Source organism: Triticum urartu, chromosome 4 (assembly GCF_003073215.2).
Source record: "Triticum urartu cultivar G1812 chromosome 4, Tu2.1, whole genome shotgun sequence".
Classification (NCBI taxonomy): domain Eukaryota; kingdom Viridiplantae; phylum Streptophyta; class Magnoliopsida; order Poales; family Poaceae; genus Triticum; species Triticum urartu.
The window spans coordinates 130,982,684-131,010,351 of record NC_053025.1 but is presented as its reverse complement, the minus strand read 5'-3'; the positions used below and the strand labels follow the sequence as shown (position 1 = coordinate 131,010,351).

At 41.9% G+C, this 27,668-nt stretch overlaps 2 protein-coding genes across 2 annotated transcripts; one reads left to right on the top strand and one right to left on the bottom strand.

Moving 5' to 3' along the window:
• Positions 1-11,072: 11,072 nt before the first annotated feature.
• Positions 11,073-17,365, top strand: LOC125551073 (signal recognition particle 54 kDa protein, chloroplastic-like). The gene is made up of 15 exons (XM_048714222.1): positions 11,073-11,342; positions 11,457-11,559; positions 11,947-12,014; positions 12,108-12,209; positions 12,433-12,585; positions 12,667-12,744; positions 12,907-13,032; positions 14,289-14,391; positions 14,778-14,878; positions 15,331-15,468; positions 15,561-15,704; positions 15,846-15,921; positions 16,606-16,691; positions 16,781-16,906; positions 17,009-17,365. Exons 1-15 carry the CDS (start codon positions 11,172-11,174, stop codon positions 17,093-17,095), a joined length of 1,662 nt encoding a protein of 553 aa, XP_048570179.1. The 5' UTR covers positions 11,073-11,171; the 3' UTR covers positions 17,096-17,365.
• A 1,481-nt stretch (positions 17,366-18,846) lies between these two features.
• On the bottom strand, positions 18,847-22,898 carry LOC125551072 (signal recognition particle 54 kDa protein, chloroplastic-like). The gene is made up of 15 exons (XM_048714221.1): positions 22,695-22,898; positions 22,499-22,604; positions 22,350-22,417; positions 22,158-22,259; positions 21,637-21,789; positions 21,470-21,547; positions 21,161-21,286; positions 20,952-21,054; positions 20,525-20,625; positions 19,970-20,107; positions 19,747-19,890; positions 19,587-19,662; positions 19,408-19,493; positions 19,175-19,303; positions 18,847-19,080 (listed from the first exon to the last, which is right to left on the bottom strand). The coding sequence occupies exons 1-15, from the start codon at positions 22,854-22,856 to the stop codon at positions 18,988-18,990; spliced, it is 1,665 nt and encodes a 554-aa protein (XP_048570178.1). The 5' UTR covers positions 22,857-22,898; the 3' UTR covers positions 18,847-18,987.
• Between the last annotated feature and the right edge of the window lie 4,770 nt (positions 22,899-27,668).

Below are 27,668 nucleotides of genomic sequence, written 5' to 3'. Positions count from 1 at the left end.
TGAGACCTTCTCACCCGTAGCGATGCTTAAGTCTGTCCGAATCATGTTAGCAATTGCCGCATTTTATGATTATGAAATTTGGCAGATGGATGTCAAAACTGCATTCCTGAATGGATTTCTGGAAGAAGAGTTGTATATGATGCAACCAGAAGGTTTTGTCAATCCAAAGGGAGCTAACAAAGTGTGCAAGCTCCAGCGATCCATTTATGGACTGGTGCAAGCCTCTCGGAGTTGGAATAAACGCTTTGATAGTGTGATCAAAGCATTTGGTTTTATACAGACTTTTGGAGAAGCTTGTATTTACAAGAAAGTGAGTGGGAGCTCTATAGCATTTCTGATATTATATGTGGATGACATATTACTAATTGGAAATGATATAGAATTTCTGGATAGCATAAAGGGATACTTGAATAAGAGTTTTTCAATGAAAGACCTCGGTGAAGCTGCTTACATATTAGGCATTAAGATCTATAGAGATAGATCAAGACGCTTAATTGGACTTTCACAAAGCACATACCTTGACAAAGTTTTGAAGAAGTTCAAAATGGATCAAGCAAAGAAAGGGTTCTTGCCTGTGTTACAAGGTGTGAAGTTGAGTAAGACTCAATGCCCGACCACTGCAGAAGATAGAGAGAAAATGAAAGATGTTCCCTATGCTTCAGCCATAGGCTCTATCATGTATGCAATGCTGTGTACCAGACCTGATGTGTGCCTTGCTATAAGTCTAGCAGGGAGGTACCAAAGTAATCCAGGAGTGGATCACTGGACAGCGGTCAAGAACATCCTGAAATACCTGAAAAGGACTAAGGATATGTTTCTCGTTTATGGAGGTGACAAAGAGCTCATCGTAAATGGTTACGTTGATGCGAGCTTTGACACTGATCCAGACGATTCTAAATCACAAACCGGATACGTGTTTACATTAAACGGTGGAGCTGTCAGTTGGTGCAGTTCTAAACAAAGCGTCGTGGCGGGATCTACGTGTGAAGCGGAATACATAGCTGCTTCGGAAGCAGCAAATGAAGGAGTCTGGATGAAGGAGTTCATATCCGATCTAGGTGTCATACCTAGTTCATCGGGTCCAATGAAAATCTTTTGTGACAATACTGGTGCAATTGCCTTGGCAAAGGAATCCAGATTTCACAAGAGAACCAAGCACATCAAGAGACGCTTCAATTCCATCTGGGATCTAGTCCAGGTGGGAGACATAGAGATTTGCAAGATACATACGGATCTGAATGTAGCAGACCCGTTGACTAAGCCTCTTCCATGAGAAAAACGTGATCAGCACCAAGGCTCCATGGGTGTTAGAATCATTACTGTGTAATCTAGATTATTGACTCTAGTGCAAGTGGGAGACTGAAGGAAATATGCCCTAGAGGCAATAATAAAGTTATTATTTATTTCCTTATATCATGATAAATGTTTATTATTCATGCTAGAATTGTATTAACCGGAAACATAATACATGTGAGAATACATAGACAAACAGAGTGTCACTAGTATGCCTCTACTTGACTAGCTCGTTAATCAAAGATGGTTATGTTTCCTAACCATGGACAAAGAGTTGTTATTTGATTAACGGGATCACATCATTGATCTGATTGACATGACCCATTCCATTAGCTTAGCACCCGATCGTTTAGTATGTTGCTATTGCTTTCTTCATGACTTATACATGTTCCTATGACTATGAGATTATGCAACTCCCGTTTGCCGGAGGAACACTTTGTGTGCTACCAAACGTCAGAACGTAACTGGGTGATTATAAAGGTGCTCTACAGGTGTCTCCAAAGGTACATGTTGGGTTGGCGTATTTCGAGATTAGGATTTGTCACTCCGATTGTCGGAGAGGTATCTCTGGGCCCTCTCGGTAATGCACATCACATAAGCCTTGCAAGCATTGCAACTAATGAGTTAGTTGTGAGATGATGTATTACGGAACGAGTAAAGAGACTTGCCAGTAACGAGATTGAACTAGGTATTGAGATACCGACGATCGAATCTCGGGCAAGTAACATACCGATGACAAAGGGAACAACGTATGTTGTTATGCGGTCTGACCGATAAAAGATCTTCATAGAATATGTAGGAGCCAATATGAGCATCCAGGTTCCGCTATTGGTTATTGACCGGAGACGTGTCTCGGTCATGTCTACATTGTTCTCGAACCCGTAGGGTCCGCACGCTTAAGGTTTCGATGACAGTTATATTATGAGTTTATGCATTTTGATGTACCGAAGTTTGTTTGGAGTCCCGGATGTGATCACGGACATGACGAGGAGTCTCGAAATGGTCGAGACATAAAGATTGATATATTGGAAGCCTATATTTGGATATCGGAAGTGTTCCGGGTGAAATCGGGATTTTACCGGAGTACCGGGAGGTTACCGGAACCCCCCGGGAGGTATATGGGCCTTAGTGGGCTTTAGTGGAAGAGAGGAGAGGTGGCCAGGGCTGGGCCGCGCGCCCCTCCCCCCTAGTCCGAATAGGATAAGGAGAGGGGGCGGCGCCCCCCCTTCCTTCTCTCTCTCCTCTCCCCCCCTCGAATCCTATTCCAACTAGGAAAGGGGGAATCCTACTCCCGGTGGGAGTAGGACTCCTCCTGGCGCGCCCTCCTCCTGGCCGGCCGCACCCCCCCTTTTGATCCTTTATATACGGGGGCAGGGGGCACCCCTAGACACACAAGTTGATCCACGTGATCATATTCTTAACCGTGTGCGGTGCCCCCTTCCACCATAGTCCTCGATAATATTGTAGCGGTGCTTAGGCGAAGCCCTGTGACCGTAGTACATCAAGATCGTCACCACGCCGTCGTGTTGATGGAACTCTTCCCCGACACTTTGCTGGATCGGAGTCCGGGGATCGTCATCGATCTGAACGTGTGCTAAAACTCGGAGGTGCCGTAGTTTCGATGGTTGATCGGTCGGGTCGTGATGACGTACGACTACATCAACCGCGTTGTGCTAACGCTTCCGCTGTCGGTCTACAAGGGTACGTAGATCTCACTCTCCCCTCTCGTTGCTATGCATCACCATGATCTTGCGTGTGCGTAGGAAATTTTTTGAAATTACTACGTTCCCCAACAGTATGTACCAGTAGCTATGTGTTTGATCTCTCTCTCTCTCTCTCGTGTTCTTAAGGTGATACGATCTTGATGTATCGCGAGCTTTTCTATTATATTTGGATCCTATGATGTTTCTTCCCCCCTCTACTCTCTTGTAATGAATTGAGTTTTCCCCTTGAAGTAATCTTATCGGATTGAGTCTTTAAAGACTTGAGAACACTTGATGTATGTCTTGCCGTGGATATCTGTGGTGACAATGGGATACCACGTGCCACTTCATGTATGTTAAGGTGACCAACTTGCGGGTTTCGTGATATTGGGAACCTATGCATAGGGGTTGGCACACGTTTTCGCCGTGATTCTCCGGTAGAAACTTTGGGGCACTCTTTGAGGTCCTTTGTGTTGGTTGAATAGATGAATCTGAGATTGTGTGACGCATATCGTATAATCATACCCACGGATACTTGAGGTGACATTGGAGTATCTAGGTGACATTAGGGTTTTGGTTGATTTGTGTCTTAAGGTGTTATTCTAGTACGAACTCTAGGGCTGTTTGTGACACTTATAGAAATAGCCCAACGGATTGATTGGAAAGAATAACTTTGAGGTGGTTTCGTACCCTACCATAATCTCTTCGTTCGTTCTCCGCTATTAGTGACTTTGGAGTGACTATTTGTTGCATGTTGAGGGATAGTTTTATGATCCAATTATGTTAGTATTGTTGAGGGAACTTACACTAGCGAAAGTATGAACCCTAGGCCTTGTTTACCATCATTGCAATATCGTTTACGCTCACTTTTATCACTTGTTACCTTGCTGTTTTTATTATTTCAGATTACAAAAACTATTATCTACCATCCATATTGCACTTGTATCACCATCTCTTCGCCGAACTAGTGCACCTATACAATTTACCATTGTATTGTGTGTGTTGGGGACACAAGAGACTCTTTGTTATTTGGTTGCAGGGTTGCTTGAGAGAGACCATCTTTATCCTACGCCTCCTACGGATTGATAAACCTTAGGTCATCCACTTGAGGGAAATTTGCTACAGTCCTACAAACCTCTGCACTTGGAGGCCCAACAACGTCTACAAGAAGAAGGTTGTGTAGTAGACATCAAGCTCTTTTCTGGCGCCGTTGCCGGGGAGGTGAGTGCTTGAAGGTATATCTTTAGATCTTGCAATCGAGTCTTTTAGTTTCTTGTTTTATCACTAGTTTAGTTTATAAAAGAAAACTATAAAAATGGAATTGAGTTTGTCTCATACGCTTCACCTTTTTAATATCTTTCGTAAGTATGATGGTAAGGAAAATTGTGCTCAAGTGCTAGAAGAAGAAATCTATAAAAAAATTGGCACTAAATATTTGAATGATGAGCATGATTGCAATGTTGTTAGTATGAATTCCTTGAATATCCATGATGCTAATGATATGCAAAGCCACAAGTTTGGGGAAGCTATGTTTGATGAAGATGATATTTTTATCCCTCAAGTTTTGATGAGCAAATTTATTATGATGAAAGCATGCCTCCTATCTATGATGATTATTGTGATAACACGTATGCTTTAAAGAATAATAATAACAATGAACCTTGTCATCTTGATCTTAATTTTCAATCACATGATAGTTATTTTGTTGAGTTTGCTCCCATTATTATTCATGAGAAGAATTTTGCTTATGTGGAAAGTAGTAAAATTTCTATGCTTGTAGATCATGAAAAGAATGCTTTAGGTGCTGGTTATATTGTTAAATTCATTCATTATGCTACTGAAAATTATTATGAGGGAGGAACATATGCTTGTAGGAATTGCAATAATATCAAGTTTCCTCTCTATGTGCTTAAAGTTTTGAAGTTATGCTTGTTTTACCTTCCTATGTAAGTTGATTCTTGTTCCCATAAGTTGTTTGCTCACAAAATCCCTATGAATAGGAAGTGGGCTAGACTTAAATGTGCTAGTAATATTCTTCATGATGCTCCCTTTATGTTACAATTCTTATCCTTCATGTGAGCATCATTGAAATCATCATGCCTAGCTAGGGGCGTCAAACGATAGCGCTTGTTGGGAGGCAACCCAATTTTATTTTTGTTCCTTCCTTTTTTGTTCCTGTTTAGTAATAAATAATCCATCTGGCCTCTGTTTAGATGTGGTTTTATACTTTTAATTAGTGTTTGTGCCAAGTAGAACCTTTGGAAAGACTTGAGGAAAGTCTTGTTGATCATGCTGTAAAAAACAGAAACTTTAGCGCTCACGAGAACTGCTGTCATTTTTATTTGGAGAGTTCTATTTAGTTAATTCTTTTTGCATATGATTAATAGATAAATTACTCAGGTCCAGCAATTTATTTGAGAATTTTATGAGTTCCAGAAGTATACGTTTGATTCAGATCACTATGAACTGTTCTGTTTTTGATAGATTCTGTTTTTCGTGTGTTGTTTACTTATTTTGATGAATCTATGGCTAGTAAAATAGTTTATAAACCATAGAGAAGTTGGAATACAGTAGTTTTAACACCAATATAAATAAAGAATAAGTTCATTACAATACCTTGAAGTGGTGATTTATTTTCTTATACTAACGGAGCTTACGAGTTTTCTACTTTAAGTTTTGTGTTGTGAAGTTTTCAAGTTTTGGGTAAGGATTCGATGGACTATGGAATAAGGAGTGGCAAGAGCCTAAGCTTGGGGATTCCCAAGGCACCCCAAGGTAATATTCAAGGATAGCCAAGAGCCTAAGCTCGGGGATGCCCAAGGCACCCCAAGGTAATATTCAAGGATAGCCAAGAGCCTAAGCTTGGGGATGCCCCGGAAGGCATCCCCTCTTTCGTCTTCGTTCATCAGTAACTTTACTTGGAGCTATATTTTTATTCACCACATGATATGTGTTTTGCTTGTAGCGTAATTTTATTTTATTTAGTTTTGCTTGCTGTTATTTAGAACAATGTTTTGTATCTTTTATTTCAATAAAAGTGGCATTGATAGTCTTTACTATGCCTATGTTACAAGTATACATGTTGTTGTTTGAAAACAGAAAGTTTACGCTGTTGCAATAATTCCCTAGAAAAGTCAGAATGTGATAAAATGTTGAAACCTTTTGAATATTAAGCTCTGATAAATTTACTACAGTGGGAATTTTCTTTCATAATTTTTGAAGCTAGGGAAGTATGGATGTTGCTGCATTCTTTACAGACTGTCCTGTTTAGGCAGATTGCTGTTATGTTTGCATTGTTTGCATATGTTTGCTTCTTTAATGATTCTATTTGAGGATATGACTATTAAATATGCAGAGGCATTTAGTATGCAATGTTGAATAATAATTTTAGTGATTTGCTACAGTAGAGTATGATAAGGTTTTGGCAATGGTTTATACTAACTTTTCTCACGAGTCCTTGTTGAGTTTTGTGTGGATGAAGCTTTTGAGATTTAGGGAGACCATGATATGAGAGGAATTAAGGAGACAAAAAAGCTCAAGCTTGGGAATGCCCAAGGCATCCCAAGATAATATTTCAAGAAGTCTCAAGCATCTAAGCTTGGGGATGCCCCGGTTGGCATCCCACCTTTCTTCTTCAACAATTATCGGTTAGTATCGGTTGATCCTAAGTTTTTGCTTCTTCACATGATGTTTGCCATTCTTAGAATGTCATTTTATTTTGCTTTGCTTGCTGTTTTAATAGAATATCAAGGTCTGAAATTATTAAATGTTAGAGGGTCTTCACATAGTTGCATAATTATTCGACTACTCATTGATCTTCACTTAAATCTTTCGGAGTAGTTTGTCATTTGCTCTAGTGCTTCACTTATATCTTTTAGAGCATGGTCGTAGTTTTATTTTGAAGAAATAGATGAACTCTTATGCTTCACTTAGATTATTTTGAGAGTCTTAAATAGCATGGTAATTTGCTTAAAATCCTAATATGCTAGGTATTCAAGAATAATAAAATTCTCTTATAGTGTGTTGAATACTAAGAAAAGTTTGATACTTGATAATTGTTTTCAGATATGGAGATGGTGATATTAGAGTCATGATAGTTGAGTAGTTGTGAATTTGAGAGATACTTGTGTTGAAGTTTGTGATTCCCGTAGCATGCACGTATGGTGAACCGTTATGTGACAAAGTCGGAGCATGATTTATTTATTGATTGTCTTCCTTATGAGTGGCGGTCGGGGACGAGCGATGGTCTTTTCCTACCAATCTATCCCCCTAGGAGCATGCACGTAGTACTTTGTTTCGATAACTAATAGATTTTTGCAATAAGTATGTGAGTTCTTTATGACTAATGTTGAGTCCATGGATTATACGCACTCTCACCCTTCCATCTTTGCTAGCCTCTCTAAAACCGCGCACCTTTCGCCAGTATCATACACTCACCATATACCTTACACTCACCATATACCTTCCTCAAAACAGCCACCATACCTACCTATTATGGCATTTCCATAGCCATTCCAAGATATATTGCCATGCAACTTTCCACCGTTCCGTTTATGATACGCTTCATCATTGTCATATTGCTTTGCATGATCATGTAGTTGACATCGTATTTGTGGCAAAGCCACCGTTCATAATTTTTTCATACATGTCACTCATGCATCATTGCACATCCCGGTACCCCGCCAGAAGCATTCATATAGAGTCATATCTTGTCCTAAGTATCGAGTTGTAATTATTGAGTTGTAAGAAAATAAAAGTGTGATGATCATCATTAATAGAGCATTGTCCCAAATAAAAAAAAGAAAGGCCAAATAAAAAAGGAAAGGCCAAATAAAAAAAGAAAATAAATAAAAAGGGGCAATGCTATTATCCTTTTTCCACACTTGTGCTTCAAAGTAGCACCATGTTCTTCATATAGAGTCTCATATGTTGTCATTTTCATATACTAGTGAGAATCTTTCATTATAGAACTTGGCTTGTATATTTCAATGATAGGCTTCCTCAAATTGCCTTAGGTCTTCATAAGCAAGCGAGTTGGATGCACACCCACTAGTTTCTTTTGTTGAGCTTTCATATACTTATAGCTCTAGTGCATCCGTTGCATGGCAATCCCTACTCACTCACATTGATATCTATTGATGGGCATCTCCATAGCCCGTTGATACGCCTAGTTGATGTGAGACTATCTTCTCCCTTTTTGTCTTCTCCACAACCACCACTTTATTCCACCTATAGTGCTATATCCATGGCTCACGCTCATGTATTGCGTGAAGATTGAAAAAGTTTGAGAACATCAAAAGTATGAAACAATTGCTTGGCTTGTCATCGGGGTTGTGCATGATTTAAATATGTTGTGTGATGAAGATGGAGCATAGCCAGACTATATGATTTTGTAGGGATAGCTTTCTTTAGCCATGTTATTTTGAGAAGACATAATTGCTTAGTTAGTATGCTTGAAGTATTATTATCTTCTATGTCAATATGAACTTTTGTCTTGAATCTTTTGGATCTGAATATTCATATCACAAGTAAGAAGAATTACATTAAAATTATGCCAACTAGCATTTCACATCAAAAATTATCTTTTTTATCATTTACCTACTCGAGGATGAGCAGGACTTAAGCTTGGGGATGCTTGATACGTCTCCAACGTATCTATAATTTTTGATTGCTCCATGCTATATTATCTACTGTTTTGGGCATTATTGGGCTTTATTATCCACTTTTATATTACTTTCGGGACTAACCTATTAACCGGAGGCCCAGCCCAGATTTACTGTTTTATGCCTATTTTAGTGTTTTGAAGAAAAGGAATATCAGACGGAGTCGAAACGAAACGAAATCAACTGGAGAAGTTATTTTTGGAAGGAAACACACCTGATGGACTTGGACCCCACGTCAGAAGATACGGGAGCTGCCCACGAGGGTGGGGGCGCGCCCACCCCCCTAGGGCGCGCCCCCTGTCTCGTGGGGCCCCCGTGGCTCCCCTGACGTGCTTCTTCTGCCTATATAACTCCATATACCCTAAAACTTCCAGAACGCAAGATAGATCGGGAGTTCCGCCGCCAGAAGCCTCCGTAGCCACCAAAAGTCAATCGGGACCCTGTTCCGGCACCCTACCGGAGGGGGGAACCCTCACCGGTGGCCATCTTCATCATCCCGGTGCTCTCCATGACAAGGAGGGAGTAGTTCTCCCTCGGGGCTAAGGGTATGTACCAGTAGCTATGTATTTGATCTCTCTCTCTCTCTCTCGTGTTCTTGAGGTGATACGATCTTGATGTATCGCGACCTTTGCTATTATATTTGGATCTTATGATGTTTCTTCCCCCCTCTACTCTCTTGTAATGAATTGAGTTTTCCCCTTGAAGTAATCTTATCGGATTGAGTCTTTAAAGACTTGAAAACACTTGATGTATGTCTTGCTGTGGATATCTGTGGTGACAATGGGATACCACGTGCAACTTCATGTATGTTAAGGTGACCAACTTGCGAGTTTCGTGACATCGGGAACCTATGCATAGGGGTTGGCACACGTTTTCGTCGTGATTCTCCGGTAGAAACTTTGGGGCACTCTTTGAGGTCCTTTGTGTTGGTTGAATAGATGAATCTGAGATTGTGTGACGCATATCGTATAATCATACCCACGGATACTTGAGGTGACATTGGAGTATCTAGGTGACATTAGGGTTTTGGTTGATTTGTGTCTTAAGGTGTTATTCTAGTACGAACTCTAGGGCTGTTTGTGACACTTATAGGAATAGCCCAACGGATTGATTGGAAAGAATAACTTTGAGGTGGTTTCGTACCCTACCATAATCTCTTCGTTCGTTCTCCGCTATTAGTGACATTGGAGTGACTCTTTATTGCATGTTGAGGGATAGTTTTATGATCCAATTATGTTAGTATTGTTGAAGGAACTTACACTAGCGAAAGTATGAACCCTAGGCCTTGTTTACCATCATTGCAATACCGTTTACGCTCACTTTTATCACTTGTTACCTTGCTGTTTTTATTATTTCAGATTACAAAAACTATTATCTACCATCCATATTGCACTTGTATCATCATCTCTTCGCCGAACTAGTGTACCTATACAATTTACCATTGTATTGGGTGTGTTGGGGACACAAGAGACTCTTTGTTATTTGGTTGCAGGGTTGCTTGAGAGAGACCATCTTCATCCTACGCCTCCTACGAATTGATAAACCTTAGGTCATTCACTTGAGGGAAATTTGCTACTGTACTACAAATCTCTGCACTTGAAGACCCAACAATATCTACAAGAAAAAGGTTGTGTAGTAGACATCACGAGATCATCACTGTATCGCCTCCAGACCCACGGCGCAAATAACGGAAGTCATTTCGCCTGTTCACATGTACTTTACATGATCACATCATGTGGCACTCACACTCCCATCCACAAGCGACAATGAGTATGTAAAGATAAAGAAAATTTAGCTCAATTATGAGCTTCAAAGTTGCTGCCTGAGTGTTTGATCTCACGGATAATTGATTGTATTTGTACGTCCATCACGGGGAAATATTAGGTGCTCTCATCCTTGGGTGCTCCCAATCCTCTAACTTAAAAGAATCAATTTTGAATGTTTCAAAAAAATCAAAAAAATATGAATATTCACAAAGAATATGACTACAACTCCTAAAATTCCAGGTCCAAACTCTAAATGAACATTGAGAAACAAAAATATGAAATCTAGTATGAATAGTGTTATAAAAAGACAAAAAACAACATTTGACGTTATTCACATCTGAATTTGTCTTTTTTGTTTCTCGATGTACATTTTGATTTTTGACCTGGATCTTTTAGGGGTTGTAGTCACGTTCCTTGTGAATATTCATATTTTTTACAGAATATTTTAAACATTTAAAATTAAAGTTTTAAAATCGGGCAGCATGGGAAGCAGAAGCACTGAGCACTTGATATTTCCCCTCCACCATTATTGTGTTTTTTTTTCTTTTGAGAATTATCCCTATCGACCTTTTTTTTTAGAATCCCCCTATCGGCGGCTACGGCCCTCGACTTGATGACGGGGCCGTTTCATGGGCTATCATGGTCAGCATTTTTTCCCAGAAAGGCCCAGTTAGAGCAACTTCCTCTTATCCTCCTCGTTGCTTGGCTCGCCTCGCCTCCGCAGAACGCTCCGCCCTCTCTCTCCAATGGAGGCCACTGTCACACTCACGCTCTCTTCGTCTCCCGCCGGCGCCCGCCGCTCACCGGCCAGGCCCACCGTGGCCTCCCTTCACCTCCGCCGCGTGCCCACTCTCTCATTCCACCTCCGCGGGGCCCAAGGTCCCACTGCCTTCCGCGCCCTCTCTTCCCCGTTCCCGGTTCGCTCCGAGCATCTGCAACTTCCTAGCTTCTTCCCTCCGAGACCGATCTCGACCTTATCTCTTTTTGACCGGACGGTTTTCTTACCTTGTTACGGTTTGGGACGCCCTCAGGGATGCAGCAGGAGGAGGAGAAGCGGGATGGTTGTGAGGGCGGAGATGTTCGGGCAGCTCACCACCGGGCTGGAGTCCGCGTGGAACAAGCTGCGAGGCGTCGGTGAGTTCGCTTCTGATAGTTTACCCATACACTACACGTTTGCTTCTCGCCTCATGTGTGGATTTTGTTGCTGTCATACGTAATGCTCTGGTTGCAATGTGTTGAACAGAGTCACACTCAGTTCTCCTCCCAAAAATATGTGTGATTTGTCAAATCGTGTATCAGGTTGACAGAGTCTTATATGCAACTGTGAAGTTCTAGATTGGCTATCTATGAAGTGATAACTTTTTTTTTTGCGTAACTTTGTAATGTGTGGATCGTTTTGTCCAAACGATTCAATGCAGTATGCATTTTTCATGCTTGATCAGCAACACTGACTGCACCCTCTGTAGCTTTGCTATAAATCATGATTGTAAATAATGAGGGAAATGCCTTTTGTGGTTCAAGATCGACTGACAAAGGAGAATATCGCTGAACCGATGCGGGATATTAGAAGAGCACTTTTGGAGGCAGATGTATGTCTCATCTCTTTCAGTACATGGCTTTCTTGTGGAGCTATATTTCTATTTTTTTTGTCTTCACAATCTAATGCGCACCCTACTTTGCAGGTGAGTGTGCCAGTAGCAAGAAGTTTTATCGAGTCTGTTACTGAAAAGGCTATAGGCACTGATGTGATCCGGGGTGTCCAACCTGAGCAGCAGTTAGTGAAGGTATACTCAGATCCGAGGATCCTAGAAAATTATAAATTGCATGTGACAAATTTTCTATGTGTAGTTTGCACAGCCATTATTGACGGGTGCATAATATTGTGCACACAAGTGACCTTAATTGAGGAATTCATTGATTATTTTGGACTAACTGAATGTGGTCTTCCCAATGTAATACTATATGTACTTCTAGCTCTAGAGGACTAACAAGAGTTAAATGATGTAGGTTGTAAATGATGAACTTGTACAACTGATGGGTGGAGAGGTGTCAGATTTAGTATTCGCAAAAACTGGCCCAACGGTTATCCTATTGGCAGGTCTGCAAGGTGTTGGGAAAACTACCGTCTGTGCTAAGCTTGCCTTCTATCTGAAAAAGATGGTGCATTCCTGAGCTTTCTTCTTTAAGCATTTTCCTAAGAGCCCAGGCCATCAGTGCTTATAAACCAGACTCAGGTTACAGGGGAAGAGTTGTATGCTGGTTGCTGCAGATGTTTACAGGCCTGCTGCTATTGACCAACTCACTATTCTGGGTAAAAAGGTACACGTAATGAAATTGATCTTTTCACTATTGAGTTGGAAACGTTTTCTTGCTAATAACTGTGGCTACCTTCGATTCAAATGACTGTAGAGCTACCAGTAATGCATATCTGTCTTTCCAAATTTTGAAATTAAAACTACTGTTACTTTTGAATGTTGATAGGTTGGTGTACCAGTTTACTCAGAAGGAACGGAAGCAAAACCTTCAGAGATTGCCAAGAACGGTTTGAAAGAAGCAAAGAGCCAGAAGACCGATGTAGTTATAGTGGATACTGCTGGAAGATTGCAGGTAACTCTTATCATCTAATTATGTTCCTCGGTTTGCTACAATCATGGTTCTAAAAAACTGTACGTCAGTCCTGTACCAGTTTTAACCAGCTGACTTAGGGCCAGTTCTTTTGAGTGCCGCTGTGGAAATAAGCTACTCTAGAAATAAGTCACAGATAAGCTGTTGTGGAAATAAGCCCATGAAAATAAGCTATCCAGTTCTTTTCACTTCCTTTCATTTAGCTTATTTCCTCATCTGTCGGGTGAATAGTCTGTAATACCCTTGAATAGTATGGAAGGGGAACAGCGGGGGCGCACAACCAGGGCCTTGGCGACGGCTGCTCTGGCTCGGGCTCCCGGCCAGCTGCGACGCGCCTCGGTGCTCCGGAGTGGGGCGCCGTCCGCCGGAGTGGTGCCCTGGCCGGACCGACCAGGAGCTGTTGCGAGGGAGGAGCCGCGCCAGAGGACAGAGAAGCGGCGGAAGATGGGCTCCTACTCACCTTCCATGTGGTCGGAGCTAGCCGCGATGAGGAGCCCAGGGACCGGCGGCGGCGGCGGCGGCGAGGAACCCTAGCCTTTGCGGCGTGCGAGAGCGAGAGGGGATCGAGCGAGGCGACGGGTTTCCTTTCTGCGGGGGGTCGGGTCGGGTGACGCGGGCTGGGACCTGGGAGGGGTATTTCCTTTGTAATTTGAGCGAACAACAGTGCCATTTTGGTATACCCCTTCAGTTTTAAGTCATAAGCTGCGGGAAGCTACTCTACCCCCAGCTTTTTTCCATCGTGAAGAAACTAGCGGTGGAAATAAGTTGAGCCAGCTTCTCAAAACGAGTTCTTTTGGGCTTCTAGCTTATTTCTGCCATAAGCTGGTAGAAGCCACAAAAGAACTGGCCCTATCGTACACAGATCTTGGGCACCAGATCATAATCATGCCAAAGTATGGAATTTTAGATATATGATGAAACTGCACTAGTTCTTACTAGTAATTTTTAAGTCTGTAAAAGGTCAAAATCTGTTTAAAATGTTTATTTTGGATTAAATGTATATGTTTGTTTTAAACTCAGTCTAGTGCTTCAACAAAAAATGTTCATTCTAGTATAGTATATTTAAACTTAAATGTAAAGATAATCTGTTATGAGACGAGTTGGTGTGAAAAATGAGATATGATACTTTTTGATAGGTACTCTATTTAGCTTTAAATGGAGGAGCTAGTGTGTCTTTCTGTTACTTCCAACTGTGTTTACCAAGCACAACCGATACTAGCTAATCTTTCTATCATTAGGTAGATAAAGCTATGATGAATGAGTTGAAAGAAGTAAAGAAGGCAGTGAAGCCTACAGAAATTCTTCTTGTGGTTGATGCTATGACTGGCCAAGAAGCTGCAGGTTTGTTGTTGCTTGTTGTTCTATGAGTAGTTTAGGGCTCTAGACTCATCATTTTATACTTGGTCGGGTGTAAGTAACTTACCTAATGCACTGCTTGGCATGCAGAAAAGGAAATTTGCATTTTCAACTTTGACTATTGCAGCACATATTAATGTATACATGCTGTGTATTTGGATTTGGGGGTCCCATATTAGTCATGTTCATCTACATGTATATAAGAGCTATGTTTGGTCCAATTGTCTTCGTTCAGTTTTCCTTACAATTTATTGTGTTCTTTTCAAAGGAGCAGGAGCACGCTCCCTGTAGTAGCAGGACTTGTTATTCTGAAACTCTTCATCATCTGCTAGAGTCGCACTGTTACTTACCCTTGCTGATTTTTTTATCAGCATTGGTCGGCGCCTTCAATGTTGAAATTGGTATAACTGGTGCTATACTGACAAAACTGGATGGTGACTCCAGAGGTGGGGCAGCACTAAGTATCAAAGAGGTCTCTCAACTTGCAAAACTTTGTCCATTTGGTGTGACCATCCAGATTCATAGTTCTGTCTAAACGAACTACTGATTTCTAGTGCATAGAAGGCACTATTTGTGTCCATACATTTTGGTTTTATTTGATCTTTCTAGACTTCTCAATTCTCAATAACTGGCAAAAAGGCATTATGACACAAGAGTTGATATGCCCATAAATTCAATGAAATAATGTATGTCACGGAGGGGTTACATAAGTTTATTTTACTTATTCTCAGGATTTACCTTTTCCTCCTGTATAGGTTTTTCATCGTCAATTTTGTACAGTATAACAGAAAAGTACACGATTGCGCAAGGTTAAATAATAAATGTTCAGTGTTTACGTGTGTTATGGCTATATTAGCAAGCTTTCTGTCTTTGTTCCTTTTGTTAGCATGCATATGAAAAATATGACAATGAAGAACTCTGCAGGTGTCTGGAAAGCCCATCAAGTTCATAGGCCGAGGAGAACGTGTTGAGGATCTTGAGCCTTTCTATCCAGATCGTATGGCGCAACGTATCTTGGGAATGGGAGATGTACTTTCATTTGTTGAGCAAGCACAGCAAGTGGTAAGTATCTTTTTGTGAAATGCAATTTTCCTTGTGTCTTTCATTAAACAATAATGTCATATTTATATGGTGTAACATACTGCTGCAAGTAGATGAATCAAGAAGATGCTGAGGAATTACAGAAGAAGATTATGAGCGCAAAGTTTAACTTCAATGATTTCTTGAAGCAAACAAAAGCTATTGCGCAGATGGGTTCGTTCAGTCGTATAATTGGCATGATTCCAGGCATGAACAAGGTGCGGATATGAATTCTGTACCTAATTTATTACATTTCCTTGGAACCAGTCTTCTGAATTGACTTTTTGCCCCTTATGTTCAAGATATAAATTTTATGTTATTACTTATTAAGACCACAACTCTTGCCGCGTTTTGAGTAGGTTACTCCAGCACAAATCCGTGAAGCTGAGAAAAATGTTAAGTTTATGGAGTCAATGATCAATGTGATGACTGCTGGTATGTATAATCTACACTCAGTTCACATCATGAAGATATGGCCTTGCATGTTCTTTCCAAACACTTGCTATATTAGGGAAAGTGCTTTGTATTTTCTTACATATTATGTGTAAGCCTTTAATTGGTTGTGTGCATCGCTTGATGCAGAGGCCGGGGGTAATCCTCCTTTTTGCAAAAAATGTGTAAGCATTTAATAACAGGTTGGGATCAATTCTGATATTGATCTGTGAATTCAGTAGTTTGCCAGTAGTTCGTACTTCCTTTGTACAAAATATGAAATGATGTGAATAGACAGACTGAAGCTCATTGGCAATCAACTATTTGTTTGGTTGGTGTTCTGATGTCCACAGGTAGTATCTTAAGTTGCTGTAGTTTGAAATTATCCTGCTTTAGAAAACAAACATGGTTTTCCTTCTTTTAATATTTCATGAAATGTCTATGCATTTCAAAAGAAAAAACTAGTCTGACGAGGGAATCATTCATGTGGCATATAACTTGGTGAGGTCAGAATTGAGGGCCGCCATCAAAATAAACATTTTGCAGTTCCATAGCTGGGACAATGCCAGTTGTGCGTGCCAAGTTCATCGACCAAAAGACGTACCAGTCCTAATTTTTTGTAGCATAATTTCGACGGAGTGTTGTCATGAACATTTGCCCAGCACTAATTATCCTGACTATGTTCAGATGAAAGGGAAAGACCAGAGTTACTTGCTGAGTCACGCGAGAGGAGGAGAAGAGTGGCCAAGGATGCTGGAAAGACAGAACAGCAGGTTCCGTTGTCATTTCATCGTCATTTGATCTAGTAGCATATAAACCACGGAACCTCATGGAGCTGAACTGAACATTTTCTTGCTATCAGGTGAGCCAACTAGTATCGCAGCTTTTCCAAATGCGCACTCGAATGCAGAAGATGATGGCTGGCATGCAAGGAAAAGATACACCCGACATGGAAAATCTCGCGGAGTCCATCAAAGCCGAAGAACAGGTCAAGGCACCACCCGGGTCAACAGACCAGGGGCATATTACATGTGTTGTTATTGTGTCTTGTATATGAGTTTTAATACTTTGCGCAACTGTGATCATTCAGGCTGCCATGGCTACTGGTAAGCGCAGGAGGAAGTACGGCAACCTGAGGCAGCGGGACCTAGACTCGATGCGCGGTTACCGCCGGTGAGACATGGCTGGCCATGGGGGTCACTGCTAGTTGAACCCAGTACGGACATATTTGAGATCTCTAGCCGCAGCTTGCAAATAGTGACAACATACGTGTATACGGCCTTTGCTGTGTAAGTTCCAATGAACCGGGAGTGAGTATTTCTGTGATCTTCAAAAAATGCATGGCTTGCTTTTTTCCCCTTCAGTCTTGATGATTATCATTGAGAACAGAATAGCTAACCGGAAGGTCCATTGTTGTTACACATCTGTATTGTCTGTCGTTGCTTTATTGTGTAGCCCAAACGATTTGTAACTACTCCCTCTGTTTCTAAATATATGTCTTTCTAGAGATTCCACTATAGACTACATATGGAGCAAAATGAGTGAATCTGTACTCTAAAAGACGTCTATAAACATTCAAATATAGTCTTTATAGTGGAATCTCTAAAAGACTTATATTTATATTTAGGAACGGATGGAATAGACAATATCTGCGCATTGTCGTGTGGTAATGGATAGAGTACAAGACATGTTCTGGTTTTTGCATACAGAAATTAATTAAACAACAATAGCATGCATGGAATTGGGCACCTGTGAGATGCTATATGAAACCTAGAGTTCTTCAAGATAATGCAAGATGAATTCGATCAGGTGGTGCATTTTGAGTACTCAGTCTTGAGCTTTGGGTGAAAACCCTAGGTCTGGCCTACCTGGTGAAGGCATTGAACGGGGTTTGCTTAGACTTGATCTCCAGGGTCAAAATCCATGGTATGACCTTTGGGTGTAGGATCCGGCGACAATGCCACTGGTGTGTCCCTTCTTGGAGGTGTTCCTTTTGAAGAACCGCTTTTATAATCCATGTGTTATCATGAGATAGTTGGAGCTGATGGTTGTTGATGTACATCTTTAATCGCTGTGTTTTTTTTTTCTCTTCGCCTAGGCATAGTTTTGGTCTAGTATGACTTGGCTCTTTGCTGGTGAGGCCGTTTGTATGTGTGTGTGTGTGTATGCTTGTGTTGGCTGTGTGCATTCAGACTATGCAGGGGCTGGGTGTTGCTAATTATCCCTTGATGCTATATTATGAGTCAATAAAAACACCCTTTATTGTGTGGCCAACATCTTCGTGGGCGGCGGTAGAACATTTTTCTCTTCTTCTTTCCCGAGTTGACAGAGCCTCGGCGTAGATTCCTGTGGTCTCCTTAGAGCTACGAGGTTAGAGTTTCTCGCAGCACGTGCACAACGGCGAGATATGGTGTCAGGCACTTCAAATTGATTCAAGAGTTCAATGACGACGACGTTATGGCAGTGGTAGTCATTGTGCGGTGGTCCAGATACATCGATGTAATTTTTATTGTGTTTGCCGATAGTGGTTGTTTGGTGTTCCGAGGACCTCGATGCATTTTTTTATTGTCTTTGCTGGTAGTGGTTGTTCGGTGGTTCGGGCATCTCAATGTAATTATTATTGTATTTGGAATGCTTTGTACTTTGGATGAAATTTTATAATAGGTTTGCGTCTTTTCAAGGTACATGGAAGGTCTAAAGGCTTTGTTGATTTTGAGAACTGTAAGTTGGTTTTGACATCTTACGAGTTTCAACTCTAAAAGCTTTGTCATTGTTGTTGTCATCGTCGCCGTCGTCTGTTGTGTCTTTTCCAAAAAAGAAGTCTTGGCAGGCTTAATGTTTTCATTTCGAATATGTTTTTAAAACCTAATCATGTATTTATATTAAGACATGTAATTAATTCCCTCCACTCTCAAAATGCATGTTCCGTCCACTAAACACATTTCCCATTAACCTTAAACTCGGCATGCCAAAATGTACAGGAAATATTACACCATGCAGCAGGACCCGTACCTACATGCCAATCCACAACTCTTCCAGTGAAAAATTCCAGCTCCAGTGCACATCAACTCAAGGCCTACTGGCGCCACCCACTGCATCCAGCTCCCTCTGCCGCGGCGGCTCGCTCCGCCGTCTCCTCCGCCGTGCGGTGCCAGGAGGTGCCTGAACGATAACAATCCACGCAACTGTAAGTTTTCCAGGGAAGAAAATTGACAGGAGGAAACCTCATTCACACTGCCAGAGGTGTCGTCCTTACCTTCTCGTCAGCATTGAGCGAGTCCATGAGATCTCCCATTCCTGCAATTGCTTCTTGCCCTTGCATCATACCCATCAATTTCTTCATCTGCGCGCGCATTTGGAAGAGCTGCGCGACCAGTTGGCTCACCTGATAGTGGAAAATGGCAGTGCCTGATTAGCTCCATGTAGGGCAATGCCAAATATGCTGAATAAGTGAAACATTGTGGTACGATGATAACAGTAGGACCGAACCTCTTGTTCTGTCTTATCAGACTCCTCTGCTACCCTAATCCTCCTCTCGCGTGATTCGGCCAGTAACTCGGGTTTTTCCCTTTCCTCTGCAAAGTGTAAGGGTTAAATGCAAGGACATAAGGAGCCATCACCATTACTACAATCTTCATATGTTTAGCGGTAGTTCAGGAGGAATGTACCGGCTGTCATTGCATTGATCATCGACTCTACGAATGCAAGTCTTTTCTCAGCTTCCCGGATTTGTGCAGGAGTAACCTATTTAGAACGAGAAGTGTTGTCATGCTCTGGCAATTATTTCATCAGTTTGAAGGAATGAATCAATCCCACAGGTTCATGTACCTTGTTCATGCCTGGAATCATTCCGATTATACGGCTCATGGATCCCATTTTGGCAACATTTTGTGTCTGCTTTAAAAAGTCATTGAAGTCAAATTTCACACTCATGATCTTCTTCTGCAGTTCCATGGTATCCTCTTGGCGAACCTATTTTGCAGCATATAGAAACCATCAAAATATTGCTTCAGACAAGACCAGAAGAGCAGTCTTACAGGAAACTACTTACGACTTCTTGTGCTTTTTCAACAAATGAAAGGACATCTCCCATTCCCAAAACACGTTGTGCCATGCGGTCGGGATAGAAAAGCTCAAGGTCCTCCATTCGCTCCCCTCGCCCTACAAATTTGATGGGCTTTCCAGACACCTGCATAGAGGATTAAGTGATAGGTAGTGATGGCGTTACATATACCAGCAGAAGAAAGGGGAATTTTTTTTATCATACTTGCACCTCACAGGTATTACTAAGGTTTTCGGATTGGGTGAAATATGTTTGCAAATAGGCAGTCTGGTGATAAAATATAGATATTTCTCAACATACAAGTGAAGAACATAATATATACAGTGGAACTCTAATGCACACAGAGCAAAAGTTAGGACAATTAGTGAAAGGAGCAGGCAAATCCATTAAACCAATAAGTCTATTTCAAAAGGAATTCACAGCTCGGGCCAATATATATAGACAATGATCCGCTCCAAATATCAACTTGTAGTAAAAGCATGATGTGGGAGATCCTAAACATTTGCGTATATGATGGCGAGAAAAGTTTCTGGCAAGTATAACCTCTTTAACACTAAGTGCTGCTCCACCCCTGGAATCACCATCCAATTTAGTCAATATAGCACCGGATATACCAATTTCAATATTAAAGGTTGTGACCAATGCTGCACAAAATAAAGGAAGTAGTGTAAGTTGTTACAACTCTAATGCTGCACAAAAAAAAGGAAAAAGTGTAACAACTATGAAAACATTATTTTGTGCAGCATTAGAGTTGAAAGTGCTCTTTAAAGCCAGATGCTTTGAAGGAAAGTGCACTTTAAAGCATCCAAAATTATATAGAATTAGCAGAAAACTTCCGGCTCTATGAACACATTAGGAACAACAACAGTATTATAGAATTTGTCAGATAGTCAAATTTCAGACCTGTAGCTGATTTCCTAAATGTTTATGAATGACACTGGAATAGTAACAACAAGAAACAGACAGATACCTGCAGCTTCCTGGCCAGTCATGGCATCAACAACAAGCAAAATCTCTGTAGGATTAACTGCCTTCTTCACTTCTTTCAATTCAACCATCATTGTTTTATCAATCTGATGTCAGAAAGATGATCAGGTACCACCAATGGTGACAGTTCTATCAGGCAGTAGTTTACGATAAGTAAACTGAAAATGTAAAGGAAATACAGAGAAGTCTGACCTGCAGTCTGCCAGCAGTATCCACTACGATCGCATCAATATTATTTCTTTTCGCCTCTTCCACGGCATTCTTGGTTATTTCTGCAGGTTTGGCCGTGGTTCCTTCCGAGTAAACTGGCACACCCACCTGTGAATGCCCTTTTTTAGCCAGGCCCAAACTGTAGTATTGCATTCAGAAAGCAAATGCAACCTGGTAGCTTTAACCTTTCAGTTTCGAAACAACCCAAACGTACATTGATTTCATAAGCAGTTAAGTGTTGCAGCTGTACACAGACATCTTACATAAAAGGTAAGTTCATCAAAGAAGTACCTGTTCACCCAGTACAGTGAGTTGATCAATGGCAGCAGGCCTGTAAACATCTGCAGCGACCAGCATACAACTCTTCCCCTGTAACCTAACTCTGGTATAAGTATCTACAGGTTATCGTGTATTGACGCCCTATTAAGATTGTCAAAAATAAAGGCCAAGGAAAGCACCAGTTTCTTCAGATAGAATGCAAGTTTTGCACAAACAGTAGTCTTCCCAACACCTTGCAGACCTGCCAGTAGGATGACCGTTGGGCCAGTTTTTGCGAACACCAAGTCTGATACCTCTCCACCCATCAGTTGAACAAGTTCATCATGCACAATCTAGCAAACCGATTAATAAGTTAGTTTGAAAAGAACTCACCATATCAATGAAGCATAAGATACTATCGTCCCATTCTCATTATAGTGAAATTCTTTAAGCGTGTTACAGCATTTTACTTGCTAGTGTGTTCCTTTATCCCTCAGGAGAGGAAAGAACCTTTCAGTTGAGAAATTATGCAGTTACTTAACTGTAGATAGAAGCAAAGTCAAATATATGAAATCATTACTGCAAACGAACTCCGGTGGTTCATTTAATTCCTTAACGGCATCGCGTGACATACCTTTTCAGTTTTTTAGTTACAAAGTATCCAGCATGCGTTTACTAGTGTAGACAACATAATGCTTTGCCAGACGAACACACAAAATACCTTGACTAATTGCTGCTCTGGTCGGATTCCTCGGATAACATCTGAACCTAAAGCCTTCTCGCTTACAGACGACACGAACCGTCTGACGACCGGCAAACTAACCTGCAGAGTGCAGAGAGCAAAAGTAACAGCATTACACGAAGTGCTCATGTTCAAAGACAGAAATGAACACTGACGCAAAACTACACCTACATCTGCTTCCAGAAGTGCTCTTCTGATGTCCCGCATCGGCTCCGCAATGGTTTCCTTCGTCAGCACATCTTAAATCACAAGAGCATTGCAACCATCAAATCTGTTTCTGTACACTGCAGTACGCTGGGAGAGAGCTAGTGGTCACTCACCGACGCCACGCAGCTTGTTCCACGCGGAATCGAGCCCGGTGGTGAGCTGCCCGAACGTCTCTGCCCGCACCACCAGCCCACTCCCCCTCCGGCGCCGCCTCCAACCCTGAATTCCCAACAGAGAGAAGGTGAGCGAAACAAACAATAACGCGACCATTTACGATTCCGTTAGAAGAACCAAGAAAGCGGGGCGGACCGAGGATAGGGGACGTGAGGCCAGGCTCTGGGCAACGCGGAGGCGGGAAGTGCGGACGGGGTACTGCCGGAGGTGGGGGTCGGAGATGGTCGCCCTCGCCGGCGAGCGGCGGGCCGCGGCGGCATGGGACGAGGAGAGCGTGAGTATAGTGGTGGCCTTCATTTCCGGGGAGCGAGGGAACCGCCGAGGAGGATAAGAGGAGAGGTGGCCATTTTGGTTTGCCCGGGTTCTGGAGGCTGCAGGTGGGCCTCAGTTTATTTTAATTTCCACAACGTTTTTCCATCTTATAAAAGAGTTATAATAGAATTTTTTAAGGAAACAACGTACTAGTGTCAAAAACGTTTTTATATTGTAGGACGGAGGGAGTAGTTTTTATTGCTCAAGAAGGTTCATAGAAACTGTTTCTCCACAAGCCAAACATGTCTACCAATATCTAATCTAAATAAAGATAATAAAGAGAACTTAGCTGGCGGCGGACAAATGGCTCTCGGCGACGCTGCACCCTAATATTTGTGTCATTGAGTTCCTGCGATGGCATGGCTGCATTAAAGGCACAATGAATTTACTAGTTACAGATGCATATCAAATACTCGATGATACACTGTGACTCCTGTCCTCTACATGTAGATTCAATATTCTCAATAAATGTCACCAGCGTTTGCATGTAAAAAAGTGCGGGTGCCGGTTATAAATATAGCAATTTATACCACATTGTTGTTAGATGGAGATGAATAATTTATGTTAGATAATTTTCTTTTAAAAGTAAAACCCGTTAAGTGAGAAGCTGGTGCTTACACAAACACGAGTTAAGCTCCTTTGAGCGGATTTGTCTTCCAGATAAACCAAACACGGTAAGTTCTCAACCCTGTTATCTATTAAGGCATATTGATCCAAGTATTGTTCTTCTTTTAGATGACTCTGATCTCTTATGGGGTGTATAGGGCATCCAGTGTTAGTTTATTAGTGACAGAACTATGTAGTACTAAACTGCTAATGAATGATTGTGGCTTGAGTTTAGTGCGTCGAGGAAGAAATGTTACCGCGTGAGTAGTAAATGAAGTGTACGACCGGATGTTTGCAGTTAGAGCACGTACATGTGATAGATGTATGGTGGGACCAGAGTTAGAGCACGTACATGTAGATGCATTATGGGACCAGAGTTAGACCACGTACATGAGATAGATGTATGGTGGGACCAGAGTTAGAGCACGTACATGTAGATGCATGATGGGACCAGAGTTAGAGCACGTACATGTGAGGCGTTTTGGCTCCCAGGATTATCTGCACCTGCGCTGAGTAAAAAAATCAAAACAAATACTAGCAAAATTCAAAAAATTCCAATTTTTGGGGGATGGTAGATAATTTGCTGTGTGATGTCCGCCCAAAATTTCAATTCATTTGGACATCTGAGTAGTTCTCGGCAAAGAAGACAAATTTGAGGTCTGTTAAGTAGTGTACTATTCATATACTGTCTTGACCCAATTTGTCTTTTTTGCTGAGAGCTACTCAAATGTCCAAATGCTCTAAAATTTAAAGCGTACCTCACACATCAAACTATCTACCTTCCATAAAATTTTTGGATTTTTTTTTGAATTTTTATGAATCGTTTCTTGACCGAGTGCAGATGAGCTCAGACTCAGAATTGGATTATGGTGAATCCGGTGATAAGACTGGCAAAGCTTCTTTGCTCTAGGTAGAGGCGGCCATGCTTTTCATTTTCTTTGATCTTTTCGTGAGGGCCTCCGCTTTCCTCGAGGGAATACGACGAGCACTCATCTCTAACATTGAGGCGGTCCTATCATCTCTATTTCCTCCCGACATTTCCTTCTCTAGGCAGGGAAGCCAGGGATTTGTGGAATTTCCGTTTTTGAATTGCGTTGTGGGAAATCTACCAAAGCTAGGCAGATAGATAGACTCCTTTCCCGGTGCTAAGGGAGAGCAAGAAACTAAATCAAATGATTGTTTTTTTCACCAGCGCCCTATTGTAGGATTGAAAGTATGTCTAGAGGGGGGGTGATTAGACTACTTGACCAAATAAAAACTTAACCTTTTCCCAATTTTAGTTCTTGGCAGATTTTAAGCTATTTTAGGACAAGTCAAGCAATCATCACACAATTCAAGCAAGCATGCAAAGAGTATATTGGCAGCGGAAAGTAAAGCATGCAACTTGCAAGAATGTAAAGGGAAGGGTTTGGAGAATTCAAACGCAATTGGAGACACGGATGTTTTTCCCGTGGTTCGGATAGGTGGTGCTATCCTACATCCACGTTGATGGAGACTTCAACCCACGAAGGGTAACGGTCGCGCGAGTCCACGGAGGGCTCCACCCACGAAGGGTCCACGAAGTAGCAACCTTGTCTATCCCACCATGGCCATCGCCCACGAAGGACTTGCCTCACTAGCGGTAGATCTTCACGAAGTAGGCGATCTCCTTGCCCTTACAAACTCCTTGGTTCAACTCCACAATCTTGTCGGAGGCTCCCAAGTGACACCTAGCCAATCTAGGAGACACCACTCTCCAAGAAGTAACAAATGGTGTGTTGATGATGAACTCCTTGCTCTTGTGCTTCAAATGATAGTCTCCCCAACACTCAACTCTCTCTCATAGGATTTGGATTTGGTGGAAAGAAGATTTGAGTGGAAAGCAACTTGGGGAAGGCTAGAGATCAAGATTCATATGGTAGGAATGGAATATCTTGGTCTCAACACATGAGTAGGTGGTTCTCTCTCAGAACATATGAGTTGGAATTGTGTATGTGTTCTGATGGCTCTCTCCACGAATGAAGAGGAGGTGGAGGGGTATATATAGCCTCCACACAAAATCCAACCGTTACACACAGTTTTCCAATCTCGGTGGGACCGAATCAACAAACTCGGTCGGACCGAAAAGGTAAACCTAGTGACCGTTAGAGATTTTCGGTGGGACTGACATGCAACTCGGTAGGACCGATATGGTTAGGGTTTGGGCATAACGTAATCTCGGTGAGACCGATTACACAAACTCGGTGAGACCGAGTTTGGTAATAAGCTAACCAGAGAGTTGGTCAGGCAAACTCGGTGGGACCGATTTGCTCTTTCGGTGAGACCGAAAAGTTACAAAAGGGAAACACATGAGTTTACATTGCAATCTCGGTGGGACCGATTCGCTCTTTCGGTGAGACCGAAAAGTTACGAAGGGAAACAGAGAGTTTGCAATCCCATCTCGGTGAGACCAAGATCCCTATCGGTAGAACCGAATTGCTAGGGTTTGGCAGTGGCTTATGACAAGTGAAACTCGGTGGCGCCGGATAGAAAGAATCGTAGGACCGAGTTTGGCTTAGGGTTTAGGTCATATGTGGATATGGGAAAGTAGTTGAGGGTTTTGGAGCATATCACTAAGCACATGAAGCAAAAGGCTCATTAAGCAACACCTCATCCCTCCTTGATAGTATTGGCTTTTCCTGAAGACTCAATGTGATCTTGGATCACTAAAATATAAAATGAAGAGTCTTGAGCTTTTGAGCTTGAGCCAATCCTTTGTCCTTAGCATTTTGAGGGTTCCACTTTCACATCCATGCCATGCCAATCATTGAGCTTTTCTGAAATAGTCATCTTGGAATAGCATTAGCTCAATGAGCTATATGTTGTTATGAATTACCAAAACCACCTAGGGATAGTTGCACTTTCAATCTCCCCCTTTTTGGTAATTGATGACAACATATAGATCAAAGCTTCGACAAATGATAATAAGCATGAAATATATCGTCACTTTGAAAAGTATGTGACAAGTAAGAGCTCCCCCTAAATTTGTGCATATTTAAAATTTGCTTTGGACTGCAAATGCACAAAGAGTTAGAGTCATGGGTTACTCTTCCATGTCACATACATCTTGGTGGAGCGCTTAAAATGATAAGAACGAAATACATGCACTCATCACCAAGAATAGTGAATGATCACATAAGATAGATAAGATGATAATATTAAGCAAACATTAAGTGTAGCTTATGATCAAACACATGATCATCAATGTCTCACGAGCAATGACATAGTATCTCACACAAAAGCAAACAAAGTTCGAAAAACCACCAAATAAAACAAGAGAGAATAAAAGCAACACTCTCTCTCGAAGCCTATGATCTATACATTTTCTCCCCCTTTGGCAACAAGTTACCAAAAAGTTCCTAGAAAATGCATAGTGCTAAGTCGACACTCAGGCTTGATCTTCAGGTGGTGGTGGAGTCCGGAGCACTCCAAGGACGAAGCCTTCTGTAGACGTGGTCGGAGTCGAGGCTGAAGTGGACGCTGGAGCTGGTGGAACTGAGGCTGTAGCTGGTGCAGACGTGGTGGCTCTGGGGTCAGCAACTGGCACTGCAGACGACCTCGGACCTCGTGGCACTCTGGCAAAGGCATCAGTTGTAGTCTTGCCTCTCCTCTCCTGCATGTCATCCTGGAGCTGCTCCACTGCAGTCTGAATCTCTGTCACTTTGACATCCAAGTCATAGAACTTTTGTTCCATGATCCTCTCTAAGCTTGCCTGGTTCTGAGTTAGGGTGGCTAGTCCTTTCTCAATCCGCAGGGTGGATGCAATCAGGTAACCAAGCTGCTCTTGTTTGGTTTTCAAGAAATATTCAGATGCCTCCTCTTGAGTTGGCATCTTGGCAGCTTTCTCCTTCCTTGCCTTCTCCTTCTTGGCTTGTTCTTGAACGGACGATGGTTCATTCTCATGCATGACAACCTGATTATCTTCAAAATCTGGACGGATGGGCAGGTGTTCCTTGTCCAATAAGTATATGCCCGTGCCCATCTTAGAGTTGATGAGCTCCTGAATCTGTGGGGCATATCCACAGCTCCTCTTCTGGTCTGCTGCTGTCCTCTTGATTGTTTCAATCATAAGGCTCATGACTTTGAATTTCTGTGGCACGTCAAAGATATGAAGCAAGTTGATCGCGTGGCCCCTGATCATCTTGTGATCTCCAGACTTGGGCAATAGGGTGT

What these genes read in the sequence shown, in the direction of transcription:
- LOC125551073 (XM_048714222.1), top strand. Translation starts at nt 11,172, where the DNA reads ATGGAGGCCACTGTCACACTCACGCTCTCTTCGTCTCCCGCCGGCGCC. An exon ending in GAACAAGCTGCGAGGCGTCG is followed by an intron (nt 11,560 to 11,946) that starts GTGAGTTCGCTT and finishes TTGTGGTTCAAG; the next exon opens with ATCGACTGACAAAGGAGAAT. An exon ending in TCACTATTCTGGGTAAAAAG is followed by an intron (nt 12,745 to 12,906) that starts GTACACGTAATG and finishes GAATGTTGATAG; the next exon opens with GTTGGTGTACCAGTTTACTC.
- LOC125551072 (XM_048714221.1), bottom strand. Translation starts at nt 22,856, where the DNA reads ATGAAGGCCACCACTATACTCACGCTCTCCTCGTCCCATGCCGCCGCG. An exon ending in CAGCACTTAGTGTTAAAGAG is followed by an intron (nt 20,108 to 20,524) that starts GTTATACTTGCC and finishes TCCTCTATGCAG; the next exon opens with GTGTCTGGAAAGCCCATCAA. An exon ending in TTGAAAAAGCACAAGAAGTC is followed by an intron (nt 19,891 to 19,969) that starts GTAAGTAGTTTC and finishes GCTGCAAAATAG; the next exon opens with GTTCGCCAAGAGGATACCAT.